Here is a 15,128-nt window from a genome sequence, read left to right as displayed (position 1 = left end):
TCATAGCCCACGACACAAGGCAGGGCTGCTGCCTTGTGCTCGTGCACCATGGCCTTGCTCATTGCATTCGTGCCGCATGGGCGACGAGCTCCCTTGCTCGTCGTCACATGCCCGCACTATACAACACCCCTTAAGGGTAACACGTAGCGTCCATTGCTTTGTGCGTGCAAGTTATATGAACGAATTGCATAAAATTTAAAAATTTTATATTTAAAATTAATGACAAATTAATAAATAATATTAATTTCATAATTTTAGGGCGAAAAATCGAAAATTTATTATTCAATTGATTTCCGATTAACATGGATTCAAGCCTAGGTCATAAAAATTTAAAATTTATCATAAATTTACAATTTTTATGGTGGTTTTTAATCATAGGTATCTAATTAAATCATAATTAATTATGAAAATCAAATTAATTCTAAATTATTCTAATTTTCAACAAATTAATCAGAATTACAAATTAGATTGCATAATTAACAAGGCTAGGCATTCAAACTTGTTAAACATATACAGTAGGTCAATCAAAAATTCAAGATTTATCAACAAGAATCGCAAATATTTAATTTAACATCTTAAATTTACGAAATTTTGCATTCGAAAAACTAAAACCTTCGAAAAGTCATAGTTAGGCTTCAAATTTGAGAATTCTGGGTTCGGCAGAAAAATATTCTTTTTGTCAAAATTTTAGAATGCCTTTTACATGCGGAATTGACACAAAAATCACTCGATTTGGATGAGTAACGAAGAAACTGCCGAAAAACTGCGTACGTATAATTAAATAAACGCAATTTGCAATTAATTAACAATTACGAAAATTAATCACCCCTTTTAATTCTTGCAAATTTGTAATATTTAACCATGTTCATGCAATTTAGATTATGAAAATAATAAGAGGCTCGTGATACCACTGTTAGGTTATGATACATATGACAGTTCATAAATCATGCGGAAACAACCATTAAGCCAGGAATACATATTATTTACACATAATCATTTAGCACAGTTTAGATGCATACTCTTTGTTGCGTGCCTTCCCTAGCTGCGCCCGAACCGAACAAGAACAAGTCTTTAGGACTCCAAGTGTGGTCCCTCCGTATATAGTCCACAGCACGTCCGGATCCGCCTTAAGATTGACCAACTAGAATCGCCCTTAAGGTACTATTATTTTCGGCACTTTTAGGCAAATATGTGACTGAATTTTTCTCTCAAAACTCACTTTGAATACTTAAAACTCGTTGTAAATATGTGACCCTAGGCACTTATTTATAGAGTTTATGGAAAGGAATTATAATCCTATTAGAATACAAATCTATTTAATTATAACCCTACTAGGATTCTAATTAAACAAAGTTTATCTATTAGGATTAGATTTAATCATATTACGAATCCCGGTAGCCTTAGGATTCCGAGTAACACACACGAGTGGCGCACAAGCACCGCACGCCCGCACGCAGGCCTTGCGGCCCACGCCGAGCGCACAGCGCAAGGCCCACTGTCGCAGCCTTGTCCGCGCGCGCGCCCAAGCTACGGCTGGGCCTGGCTTTAGCGCTGGGCCTGGTCGTATGCTTGGCGTGTGGTTGTTGCGCTTGGCTTGCTGGGCGATGGCCCGACTTCGTGCTGGGCCTTCGTCTGGCAGGCCTCGTCCGATGCTAATTCGTACGATACGCTTCCGATTAAATTCTCGATTCCGGAATTCATTTCCGATACGAACAATATTTAATATTTCCGATTCCGGAATTAATTTCCGTTTCGAACAAATATTTAATATTTCCGTTTCCGGAATTATTTTCCGATTCCGATAATATTTCCGATTCTGACAATATTTCCGTTTCCGGCAATATTTCCGATTCCGGCAATATTTCCATTTCCGATAATATTTTCCGATACGTACCATGTTTCCGTTTCCGGCAACATCTACGACTTGGATAATATTTATATTTCCGATACGATCCATATTTCCGTTTCCGGCAATATCATCGTTTCCGGAGTATTCTTTTCTTGCCTGTGACGATCTCAGCTCCCACTGAAACCAAGATCCGTCGATTCCGAATATCCATAGATGGAGTATTTAATGCCATTAAATACTTGATCCGTTTACGTACTATTTGTGTGACCCTACGGGTTCAGTCAAGAGTAAGCTGTGGATTAATATCATTAATTCCACTTGAACTGAAGCGGCCTCTAGCTAGGCATTCAGCTCACTTGATCTCACTGAATTATTAACTTGTTAATTAATACTGAACCGCATTTATTAGACTTAACATTGAATGCATACTTGGACCAAGGGCATTATTTCCTTCATCAACCCAATGGCCAAACTGTTGGCAACGGGGTTGATGAATTGGCTAATTCAATGAGCAATCTCAAACTCATTACCCCACACAAGTCGTGTCTGGAGGTCGAGCTTCTAGAGGCACAAAAGCGCATTTACACGGCTAAGATGGACAGAAACACACCAATTCGGTCTCATGTGAATGTGATGATTGGATTAGAGAGACATGGTGGTTCCATCAAAGATCCAATAACTATATCACTTGTACTAAACTCTCTACATAGGGATTATGAGGGGTTTAAGATGCACTATCTCTTTAATCAGAAAGAGAACACATTCAGTGAACTTTTGGAATTGCTCGAGAAATTCGAGAGAATCCTAAAGTTCAAGCAATACCCTTTGAATGTGAAGTGCACTAAATTTAAGAAAGTGTGCAAGGGGAAGAAAAGAAAGGCTGCATCTTCATCCACTCCTGGAGGGCAACTGGTGCCCTCCAAGAGCAAGATGAGGAAGAACACTTCTCCTTCTACATCGCAATGCTTCAATTGTAATTAAATTGGTCATTACAAAAGAGATTGCCCTAAAATAAAGGAAGAAAATAATGACGGAAACGTCGCTTCACCTTCAGGTATGTATGTTATACATTGTAATCTTGCAAATTCTACTTCTTGGGTATTAGATACTGGTTGTGGCTCACACTTACGTTCCAATTCGCAGGGACTAAGGAGAAGTAGAAAGCTTGATAAAGGCGAGATGGATCTACGCGTGGGAAATGGAGCACGGATTGCTGCATTAGCCGTAGGATCTTATTTTATATCTTTGCCCAGTGGTTTTGTTTTGGAACTAGAAAACTGTTACTATGTTCCTACTATCACCTGAAACATTATATCCGTTTCAAGTTTGGATTCTAAACGTTTTAGTTTTCAATTTAAAGACAATAGTTGTTCTTTTTATTTGAATGGAATGTTTTATGGTTCACCAAAACAAAAAAAATGGTCTATATGTGCTAGATACAAGCAAACTAATTTATAACATAAATACCAAAAAGGCTAAAAATGGTGATTCCGATCTCACATATATGTGGCATTGTCGATTAGGCCATATAAACACAAAGCGCATGGAAATACTTCAAAGGAATGGCATTCTAGAATCATTCGACTTAGAGAAGATTGATCAATGGGAATCTTGTTTATTTGGCAAAATGACAAGCGAACTACTGGGACTAATACATACGTACGTATGTGGGCCTATGAGTACAAAAGCTAGAGGTTATTTCAGCTATTTCATAACGTTTACGGACGATTTCAGTAGATATTGCTATATTTACTTAATGAAACTCAAGTCTGAATCGTTAGAGAAATTATGAGAATTTCAAAATGAAGTAGAGAATCAACATGGAAAGAAAATCAAAGCTCTAAGATCAGATCGAGGAGGTGAATATCTTAGCCACGAGTTTGATGACCATCTAAAAGAATGCGGTATTCTTTCTGAATTAACTGCTCCGGGGACACCTCAATGGAATGGAGTGTCGGAACGGAGAAACAGGACCTTACTCAATATGATCAGGTCAATGATGGGTCAAGCCGAACTCCTTTACAATTTTGGGGACATATGCGTTGCAAACAACAGTACTCACACTGAATCGTGCTCCGTCAAAAGATGTTGAAAAGACTCCATACGAATTATGGACTGGGAAACTTCCAAATTTGTCTTTTCTAAAGATTTGGGGTTGTAAAGCATATGTCAAGCGATTAATTTCGGACAAGCTTGACAAAGTTTTGAGCCATACTAGTTCCCCAAAATTAAATTTATGCACTTTAGAATTGTTTGATATATGAGAGTGATAAATTAAATTTGGCCAAAATCTTACTTGTTGCAGCGTACAAATTCACGTACGCTGTAAAAGACCCCACCTGTTGCAGGGTACATCTATTTGTACGCTGTAACAAGTCTGAAATTTTTCCAAATTTTACACCCTTGTTGCAGCGTATACATATATATGTACGCTGTAACAAAGCACTTTTGGCGGGAAAATTTTAGTTTTGTTTAAGGATACATAGAGTGCCTTGCACCAAATATAGAAACTTGTCACAACAATAATAGAATATCGCAAACTGTATAACAAATATAAAAACAATAACTGTTGTTTTGTATATATCCCAAAACCAAAGTGCACGTACCACAGACATTTGAATATATGTACGTTCCAATTTCAACGTACGCATACATTTTAATATAAAATATTGTTCTATAACATCTAAACCAACTCGATCAAGCGCGCTCAGGCAAATAATAAATACTTTCTGGTAATAAACTTAGTCCATTGCTCACGAACCACTTCAATTTCCTCACTAGCATAAGGCGCATTTCTCGGAGTATAGACCTTTACAAAAACAAAAATTTGATGGGAGCATTAGATTAAATGAAAATTAAATGTCACATTTTAACATTCAAGCAACTAATTACAATATACTAATAGTCTAGAATACGACTCAAGAGTAAGGGAAGTTAAAACTATGCATATTAATTATGTAATAAGAATCATTCGAGTCCTTGGGTTCTTTATGTAACACCCCGACAATTCCCATTTTCTAAAATAACCCTTTTTAAATATAACTGTAGGGAATTATCAAAGTATTATCGCCCGTGTGAAAACGTACGGCTTATTCAGAATTTTGCAGCGGAAAACATAAAACTAACTTTTAGGTTCATAAATAATCTTATTACATATTAGGTCCAAAACCAATTAACTGAAATAAGGAAATACGAATAGTACGACAAATTTCAAATTTAAGTTAACAAACCAAATCACTTAATAAAGAAAATATAACTACAAGCTCTCTAATCCCGATCCCAATGATGCATCATCTTCAAACCTGTAGATGGACAACGCTTATTGATCCTTAGAGACTGCTCACCAAAGATGGGTCATCACAGGATCAATAAGGCATAGCCATGATCAACACACACAAACAAAGCACGTAATCAGCAAAGCTGAGTACTACATACTAAAACAATAATAATCCTAATATGATACTATTAACGAACAACCCTAACATGATACTAATGAACATAAACAAGGGCAGACAAAATATGATAATTTAACGACCATACTTAACTAGGCTAGGCTAGACTGGACTGGACTTTTATAACAATAATATTATTTTAATTGAAATAGACAATGGACCGAGTTTTCTAGCTAGATGCTTCACTAAGGAAGACGAGGTACGGGCGCGACTCCGTAACCTCAATGACCTGCGATATCGAGGAACGTTTGAATAAAAATAGGACACGGTGATCAATCCGGTCCGAATTAAAGGCCATGGGCTACCACCATGAACCCCAACTCCTGTTTGTCCGTCACTTTAGACGTGCACAGTCTAAAGCTATTGCTACTCAGTTTCACTTTACATGATTTACAAATTGACACCCTGTTATGACTCAACAATCACATAAGGCATACAATCCACATTTATTTACAACTGTTTTTATCTTGGAATTAAGTAAGTGATCACAAAGGCATCAAACCAGACTCATTCCAATTATCTCCAATCCTTCTTTTAATACTGATCAACCCTGTATATGGGTATAAGGTTTCAACTTACTAAATGAGGTCCTCGGCCCTCATAAAGTAGTGAAAAGCTAAAAAGGGAACAACGATCAATCGATCTGAATCAATGTATATAAAATAATCTAGTGTTCCCAACCAACATGTCTGTATCAATCATCCATACCAACATGCTATAATTCTCATAACGAAATATATATGCTTAACATGTCCATCCAACAATATTAAACATGCACTTTCAACATAACCAAGTTCATCAATAATATCAACATAACCAAGTTCACCAACAAGTTCAACATGGTTTCAACAATTAGCACACATTCCAAGCACACAGGTATGTACGTACCTTATGTAAACAAACTGATAGATCACTTTAACACTTTCAAAAGTCGCCTAAAGGGAATTCTCCGCCTAAAACAACCAACAAATAATCCCAATCAATTTCTAATCATTGGCGATCATAATAAAGCGTTCTAAATGCGTCCTAAACAAATTTAGAACCTTCCCCAACATTAAAACTCGAACATTTGATTTACTAGCATCATAATTATTGAATTAGTGATTGAAATTCGTTGAAAACTTTTCGCAAAAGACATACTTTAAATTTCAGCAATATAAACTCGTTTAAAACTTCGCCAAGGCCAATTTAACATGCTAGAACGTTGAAACAATAATTTTAATAATCCACAAACATCATACTATGATTTTCTAACTAATAAAACCTTAAAATTTCAAGCTTTAATAATTTAAAACCCTTATTTAACAAAATTAATAAATCTGAAAATTAAATAATTCATTATGCAAAATATGAAATCTGATTTCTATATTTACATAATTAAAACCATAGATTTAAAGCATGAAAACATTAATTAAATTACTAAAACCAAATTAAAGAATTAAATAGTTTTAGGGTTAAAGAAATAACCAAAAAGAGAAGAGAGGGAGGTCGGCCGACGGTGGACTGCGCGGCAGCAAGTACAGGTAGTCGCGGAGGCTGGCGGCGCGAAGGCGGTGCAGGTGGTCGCGGAGGTTGGGCGACACTTGGTGATGGTGGTGGTTATGAGAGAAGCACGAAAAGGGAGGAGAGAGTTCTGGTGTTTGCGAAAGCGAAGGGAGAGAGTAAGAGAGGCCGACGGCTGAGCAGGGCAGCGGCGACGGGTACGTTGGTCAGGTGGAAGCTACTGGTGGCGCAGGGCGGTGGTGCGAAGGCTGATGGTGGTGGCTAGGGCGAGAAGTAACGAGGAAAACAGAAAGGGAAGAGGCAACCAACGGTCTATGCAGTGGTGCAACAGCAAGTGGGCGACGCGGCAAGGACGCCGGCGGTAGGGCGGCACGGTGCCGAGTGGTGGTGCTCGTGGAGGTTGGCTGGGCAGGGAAGAGAAGAAGAAAAAGAGGCGTGAAGGATGAACAGAGAAAAGAAATCACGTACGTGAGAATAGTGAGAGAGAAGAGAGAAATTAGTTGTGGGTTATTTTTCTTTTCTTTTGGAGTTTATGGGCCTAGGAATCTAATTGGGTTAGGATTAGAATTTCTTTTCTAATTTTAAAAAGCTTTGAGTACAACCCGATTAGAAATACTTTTCCAAAATCAAAAGTTTTTATATATTTCAAATTGTCTTCGAAATATAATTCTAAAAATGTTTGGTTGCATAAATCGTTAAAATATTTAGAATGTATTTAAATAATATAAATATACATTAAATAATAAATATATTAATAAAATTCATAAATTTCATTTAAAATAAATAACTGTACGTTAAAATATATTAATAAAATTTATAAATTTACGGGGGATTACACTTTAGTTCAAAGTTGGGAGCAGAAATGTCATTTTAGCTCTAAATATGACCTATAACGACCCAATGAGCCTTAAATGTGCTTACATATATTGAAATGAGTTTTAGAAAGTTAAAAATATGCATATTAATCATGTAATAAGAATAAAATGAGTCCTTAGGATCTTTAGTTCAAAGTTGGGAGCGAAAATGTCGTTTTAGCTCTAAATATGACCTATAACGAACCAATGAGCCTTAAATGTGTATACATAGATTGGAATGAGTTTTAGAAAGTTAAAACTATGCATATTAATCATGTAATAAAAATAAAATGAGTCCTTAGGTTATTTAGTTCAAAGTTGGGAGCGTAAATGTCATTTTAGCTCTAAATATGACCTATAATGACCCAATGAGCCTTAAATGTGCATATATAGATTGAAATATGTTTTAGAAAGTTAAAAATATGCATATTAATCATGTAATAAGAATAAAATGAGTCCTTAGGTTCTTTAGTTCAAAGTTGGGAGCGAAAATGTCATTTTAGCCTAAATATGGCCTATAACGACCCAATGAGCCTTAAATGTGCATAAATAGATTGGATGAGTCTTAGAAAGTTAAAACTATACATATTAAACATGTAATAAGTATAAAACGAGTCCTTGGATTCTTTAGTTGAAAGTTGGGAGCGAAAATGTCATTTTAGCCTAAATAAGACCTATAACGACCCAATGAGCCTTACATGTTCATAAATAAATTGAAATGAGTCTTGGAAACTTAAATCTAAGCATATTAATCATGTAAAAGGTTTAAAATGAATCCTTAGGTTCTGTAGCTCAAATTTGGGATTGAAAATATCATTTTAGTCTAAATAAAACCTATAACGACCCATAAGTCTTAAATGAGCATACGTAGATTGGAATGAGTCTTAGAAAGTTAAAACTATGTCTATTAAACATGTAATAAGTATAAAATGAGTCCTTAGGTTCTTTAGTTCAAAGTTGAGAGCAAAAAATGTCATTTTAGCCTGAATAAGACCTATAACGACCCAAAAAGAGCACTTGCAAGACACATGATAGACAACTCTTTCTGAATAAAATCAAGAGGGAGAAATCACATCAGGTACTGGTCAAAAACATGATTTTTATGAATCTCCAATACATTTGCATGCTAGTTGACGTACTTGAAGGAAAAGTGGCACAAATTTATACATTTCTCATCTTCATTTTACACACATACACCAATAGATAAACAAAGACACCTACCGACAAATGAGTTTGTACAACAAAAACCACAATATCCTGAACTCTGAAATTCAGCTTCAATTGGAAAATATGGAAAGTAGAAATACTTTAACCACCTCTTATGATGCTCGGACTCAGAAATCACTACTGGTGGTGCCATGTAGCACCCATGTATGATATAAGATCGATTACCATTCATGGATTTACCCACACCTATGCCTTTTATTTGTACTTTGTTGCTAAATTAACTCCAAGCTAAGCTAGTAAAGAATAAATCTTAATAAAAAGAAAAGGTGTGTATCAATTAGATAAGCTTGAACTCTTCTTCAAAATCACGGAAAAGTGTTATAGTGTATACATTCGATGCCTGTATACTTAGCTCTGAAGTAGGTATTCCTCTTGTACAGTCAAAGTCGTCTTTTTCTTATGTTTTTCTCCATCGATTTATTGTACCTTGAAAAATATTATAGAACTCTATTAATGTTGTACTTTTATTTGCTTTAAATCCAACAGCATGGTTTGTACTTTCACTTCTTTGTGAAGAAAGTATACCAGCAGAAAAAAAATCTTTACTTAAAGCTGTACACCATTTTTCTTTAAGACCATACAATCTGTTGAACCAGTCATCCTTTTCCAGCTTAAAAGTGTTGATCATAGATTTCCAAGTTTCTTCAAAATCATTTGGTGTTATACACCCACTTAAACACTTGTAAAATGCGTTTTTGAAGTTTTTATCAGACTTCAATAAACCAAATCTACTGTTTGCATTTTACTCAAGTGCCACAAGCATAACCTGTGTCTTGAAGAAGGAAAAACCTGAAAAACAAGAATGAATACATATAGTTACTTTCTTACAGAAATAATTACTGTTTCAAAGATATAGTTGCTCTCAAAATAAAATATAGTATTTTCTTAAAGAGTAACTATATTATATTAAGAGTTACTATATGTACAGAAGGGTAACTATAACAAATAAATAGTAATTATATGTAAAGTTATAGTTATTCTCAACATATATATATATTAATGTTTTAGTTATTCTCAGTAACTATATTTTATTAAGAGTTACTATTTTCAAATAAGGGTAACTATAAAAAAATAAAGAGTAATTATATGTAAAAGTTATAGTTATTTGAGAAATTAGTGTACTGTAATTCATGAGCTTATTCGTTTGAAATTCATGTTGTCGTTATTTAGTTTTTGGCTATTTTCTGTGATGCTTCACAAAGATTGAGTCACTCTAGCACATGTATGAAATCATATTCGTGCAGACTGTGCATTCTAAAATGCATGTGGTACTACTCTAAAATGAAATCCAATATCATTTTGAGGATTTCATTATCGACAGGGACCTCAACATGCCGTCAAATTTTGCAATGCACAATCTGATATCCTCTTGTTTTTAACGCAAATGTGATTTTGGAATAAAGCTTGTATTGAATGAAATATTAATTGTCATTGTTATATATGTTGTAGGAGGAAATTCAGAAAATATTGGAAGTATAACGAACACTTTCCCAACTACAGGTATTTAACTTGTTTTCTTGGTTCCTTTTTGGTTTATTTTTACTTTCCCATGACTTGAGTTCTTTTCTTCTTTATATAGGTAGCAGAAAAGGTGTTTAAGTTAAAGTCTCGAGATCGGGTTTTGGGTTTTTGAGGAGGAATAACACTTAAAGAAATAGCAAGACCATAACCTTGCAGGGGGAACTTCAATCTTAGTTGAATGAAGCAAACATACAAAATCAGGTCGTAACCAATTGTGTGGACATGGTACAAGAAGTGTTGCTACAACGATTTACTTCTCCAAGAGAGGACACTCCAACTATGTAGAATTTTTATTTTATTTAAATTTTTTAAATTTTAGATTGAACAAGAGTTACTTATCTATTAGTTTTAGATTTATAGACAAGGGGATGTGATTGTTGGGTTTCACATAACTTGAAATTCTTTTGTCAAATTCTTTTGAGTAATGAAATTACCATTTTGTTTTAATTGATTGATTTATAGTTTATATTGTTTCATAGAGAAAATGTAGGTGTTTAGAAGAATGTAAATAATGTTATTATGATTGCAATATTAACCACAGAATAGTTTGTCATTATTGCCAAAATTTTAATTTTTTTAACCATCGGAATGCCATTTTACGATGGTTTTTTTCGTCATTATTGCTTAATTGTTCATCGTGAATAAGTATTTAACTATGAAATATCATGTTGTTATTTTTTAACGACGAAATAATAATTCGTCGTTAACTTTTAACGATGAAACAATAGTTCGTCGTTAACTTTTAACGATGAAACAATAGTTCGTCGTTAACTTTTAACGATAAAATCCTAAATTCGTCGTTAACAATTAACGACGAAACCATAATTCGTCGTTAATTGTTAACGACGAAACAATAATCCGTCGTTAATGGTTAACGACGACATGATGTTTCATCGTTAATGTTCGTTAAATATTAACGACGAACATCGTCGTTAAAGCCAATAACGACGGAACCTGTTACAACGAACATCAAGACCGTCGTTAAAGATTTTAACGACGAAAATTGAGGCTTTTAACGACGAAATTGTTCATTGTTAAATGTCCTTTTTCTAGTAGTGATAGTTATTTCAATATATATTAATGTTTATAGTAATTTTCAGTAACTACATCATATATGAAAAGTAACTATAGTAAACAAAGTGTTACTATATATAAAGAAGAGTAACTATAGAAAATAAGTAGTTACTATGTATAAAATGAGTAACTATTCTAATACAAACAGTGACTATATGTAATAGACAGGTTCTATAATATATGAAGAGGTACATGTTCTATTCCAGTAGCAATAGTTGCATCTTGATCAGTGAAAATTGATACAGGGTGCTTTCCTACCATAGCCTTCAGAAAAGTTTCAAACACCCAAACGAAAGAATCAGTGGTTTCATCCCCAATGAAAGCACAAACAAACATTGTGTTTTTCCAATGGTTATTGATACCAACAAATGGAGCACATGTGAGATTGTACTTATTTGTTCTGAATGTAGTATCAAAAACTAGAACATCTCCATATATTTTGTAATCTTCTCTCATCATTGAATCCCTCCAAAATAGACACTCAACTTTTCCTTCATCATTGAGTCTTAATCTGAAAAAGAACTCAGGATCTATTGATTGTAAGTCATACCGTTTGTTCACTAGTGTTTGTGAATCCTTGCCATCAATTTGCTTCATTTTTAACTTGTAGAAGTAGTTTAGATGATCAATCATCGTATGACCTACATCGTCTTCTCCACCAGTTTCTGTTAACATATATCTATAAGACTCCATTGGTCTTAGACTACGTTCTGACATTGCCTCAATAGCTTCTTGTTTAGGCTCTGTCATTTGTCGTTCCGATCGGTGGAGATAATTACTTATTTCTCTTGTCAATGGGTGATTATGAACCACTACATGCTTTTCTATTTCAAAATCTCCATTCTCATTCTTCTTTGCAAATATCTGAGCTTCATATTTTGTTCTTGTTATCATCACTCTCCTTCTCCTTTCTTTCTTCTTTCCATCTGATTGATCATCTTCATTTTTGAGTTCTTTGTTTTTAGGAGTGTCTCTTATTCCAGCAGCAGAGCATTAGAAGTATTTTCCATTAACAACAGTGGTTCCTTCTTTATATCTATTCTTCCCTTTTCGTACACTAAAACCAATAATAGCAGCATGTTTGCAATATAGATCATAAATCTCATCGGTTGTTTTCCTTGCTTCTCCAATTAAATTGCCAACTAATTCTTTATCAATGTTTTGTTGTTGCTCATTATTTGGATTTTCAAAGATGTTGTGGTTTGTATCAATTGAATGTATTATTGAACCTGTACAGATACAAGTATTAGCTTAGTAATTCTTTATAAGTTATAGTTACTCTACTATAAATATAGTTTCTCTTTTTATGTTATAATTAATCTACAGTTAATAAAGTTACTGTTTATATATAATAGTTATTTTTTATTTAATATAGTTACTTTTTATATGTTATAGTTACTTTACTATAAATATAATCCTCTTTACATGTTATAGTTACTCTACAGTTAATATTGTTTGTGCTTATATGTAATAGTTACTCTTCATTTTATATAGTTAGTGTTTATATGTTATAGTTTCTCTACAGTTACTATAAGTCCTGTGTATATGTGATAGTTACTCTACAGTAAATATAGTTCCTCTTTATATGTTATATTTACTGTACTATAAATATAGTTTCTTTCTAATATAGTTTCTTCCTTTATGAGATAGTTACTCTACCGTTAATATAGTTATTGTTTATAAGTTATAGTTACTTTACTATAAATATAGTTCTCTTTATATGTTATACTCTATACTTAATATTGTTTGTGTTTATATGTGATAGTTACTCTTCATTTTATATAGATAGTGTCTATATGTTATAGTTACTCTACAGTTAATATAACTCCTGTGTATATGTGATAGTTACTCTATAGTATACAGTTCTTCTTTATATGTTATAGTTACTGTACTATAAATATAGTTGCTCTTTATACGTTATAGTTACTCTACTGCAATTATAATATTTTAATGTGTATACACTATTATAGCATCTATATTAAATAAGAGAATAACTATATCAACGTAACAGTTACTATATATTTATTAAGATATACTATATCATACCTTCTTCAGTACAATGATCTGCAACCATAACTTGCTGAGATGTGCTTTCATCTTCAACGTCGTATACTTCTCTATGATTCTCTAAATTTTCTAAAAAAACAATAATTACGCAATCAGTATTAAAGTTACTATAATTCTTCGTAGTTACTAGGATTAGAATATTACCTTCATAATTATACATTTCTTCTTCTATTGCGCGATTTAAATCGATATTCAGATCGATTAAATCGTCCTCCATTGTTGAAACTCGAAGAGAGAGAAGCTGTTGGAGGAGAAAGATATTTTAGGGTTTAGTTCAAAATTGGGTCGCGCGTTTTCTGGTTTTTTTGATCACGTGAAATCAAACGATATATATCATCCTAATCGGCGCAGGAAAATTACCTAATTAACCTGGTCCACGCTAATTATGTGGGTGGACCGGGTCCATGCAAGTGGAATTGTAAACTCTGACCTCAAAACCTTTGTTTGCATTTAAATATATCCACATGTCATCTAATTAATTATCTATGTGGTAGTTGATTTTTTTAACTCAAAAATAAAATAGAAATCTTATTTTTCATTGACCGAAAGCATTAGTAATCCTATCCTATCCTCCCCAGTTTGATTCTTTTCCCTACCTGAAAATTTTCGGTGATGGTCGTGGTCTGGGGCAACAGACTCGGTTAAGAAAGAGAAAGAGAAGGCGGGGGCACAAGTGAGTGGCGGCGGCACCGAACGACAAGGGAAAGGGCGCCGATGGTGGTTGAAAAGGAGGTTGGGGAGCGAATGGGTATAGGCTAAGGCGCTCGTGGCGCCAACAGACTCATGGATACTATGGTGGATGGTAATTAAGATGGGTGGTTACGTGGGGTTTAAGAATTAGGGTTACTTATATAAGTTTATTAGGGGTTAATAACTATGACTTTAACGTAGCCATTAGGTGAAATTTAATATACTTGTGATAAAATAAGGTATTATTGTATTTTTTAAACTTAGTAGATACTTGTAAATTTTGTGAAACAAAGTAATTTTTTTAATACATCGGGGATACACTGGAGGAATTAAGCTAAGACTTGGGACCAATTGGTCAGCCACCAGGGAGCTCCATGCCAAAAAGGAGATCAAGCTAGGAAAAGTGGTAATTGTTCCTGAGTATCACAATACAGTCAAAATTATATTGTAACGTGCATAATATTTTAATCTCTTTCATCACCCCTTATAAACTGTTCACATAATCCGGTTATATTAATCTTGCCTAATAAGATATTTTGGACAAATTGGATCTTGCTAAGTACCTTGAATTAATCTAAATAATCTTTCGACATATTATTTAGACAATTAGCTGTGCATTAAAATCAACGTAACTCAGATTAGCAATGTAGTTATAGCGCATGTCCCTTATCCCGTTATTCGTTACGATGCTTTAGACTAGTAAGGACCGACGTATGGGCTAATGCTTGACACTCCCCGTATTAGTAAACGTACCCCCGAACCCCAATCTTTACACTACGGATGTATCTTGGGAAATCTTCATTCGGGATCACAAGGGAACCAATGGTGTTGGAATTTAAAGATGGAAAAGCGCTCAAAACCTGCCTGCCAGGTTTTCCAAAACCGACAGGT

At 34.1% G+C, this 15,128-nt stretch overlaps 1 protein-coding gene across 1 annotated transcript; it reads right to left on the bottom strand.

The window, feature by feature from the left end:
• Positions 1–11,651: 11,651 nt before the first annotated feature.
• Positions 11,652–13,764, bottom strand: LOC130461450 (protein FAR1-RELATED SEQUENCE 5-like). Its single transcript, XM_056829558.1, has 4 exons — positions 13,692–13,764; positions 13,527–13,616; positions 12,545–12,709; positions 11,652–12,433 (listed from the first exon to the last, which is right to left on the bottom strand). The coding sequence occupies exons 1-4, from the start codon at positions 13,762–13,764 to the stop codon at positions 11,652–11,654; spliced, it is 1,110 nt and encodes a 369-aa protein (XP_056685536.1).
• Between the last annotated feature and the right edge of the window lie 1,364 nt (positions 13,765–15,128).

This window comes from Spinacia oleracea, chromosome 5 (genome assembly GCF_020520425.1).
Source record: "Spinacia oleracea cultivar Varoflay chromosome 5, BTI_SOV_V1, whole genome shotgun sequence".
NCBI lineage: Eukaryota > Viridiplantae > Streptophyta > Magnoliopsida > Caryophyllales > Amaranthaceae > Spinacia > Spinacia oleracea.
This window is presented reverse-complemented; position numbering and strand designations above follow the sequence as displayed.

Bases quoted from the DNA above. Each gene is read 5' to 3' on its own strand.
- LOC130461450 (XM_056829558.1), bottom strand. From the start codon at position 13,764: ATGGAGGACGATTTAATCGATCTGAATATCGATTTAAATCGCGCAATA. The intron at 13,617-13,691 runs GTAATATTCTAA...TTGTTTTTTTAG, and splicing joins AGAAATGTATAATTATGAAG to AAAATTTAGAGAATCATAGA. The intron at 12,710-13,526 runs GTATGATATAGT...GTATCTGTACAG, and splicing joins AGATCATTGTACTGAAGAAG to GTTCAATAATACATTCAATT.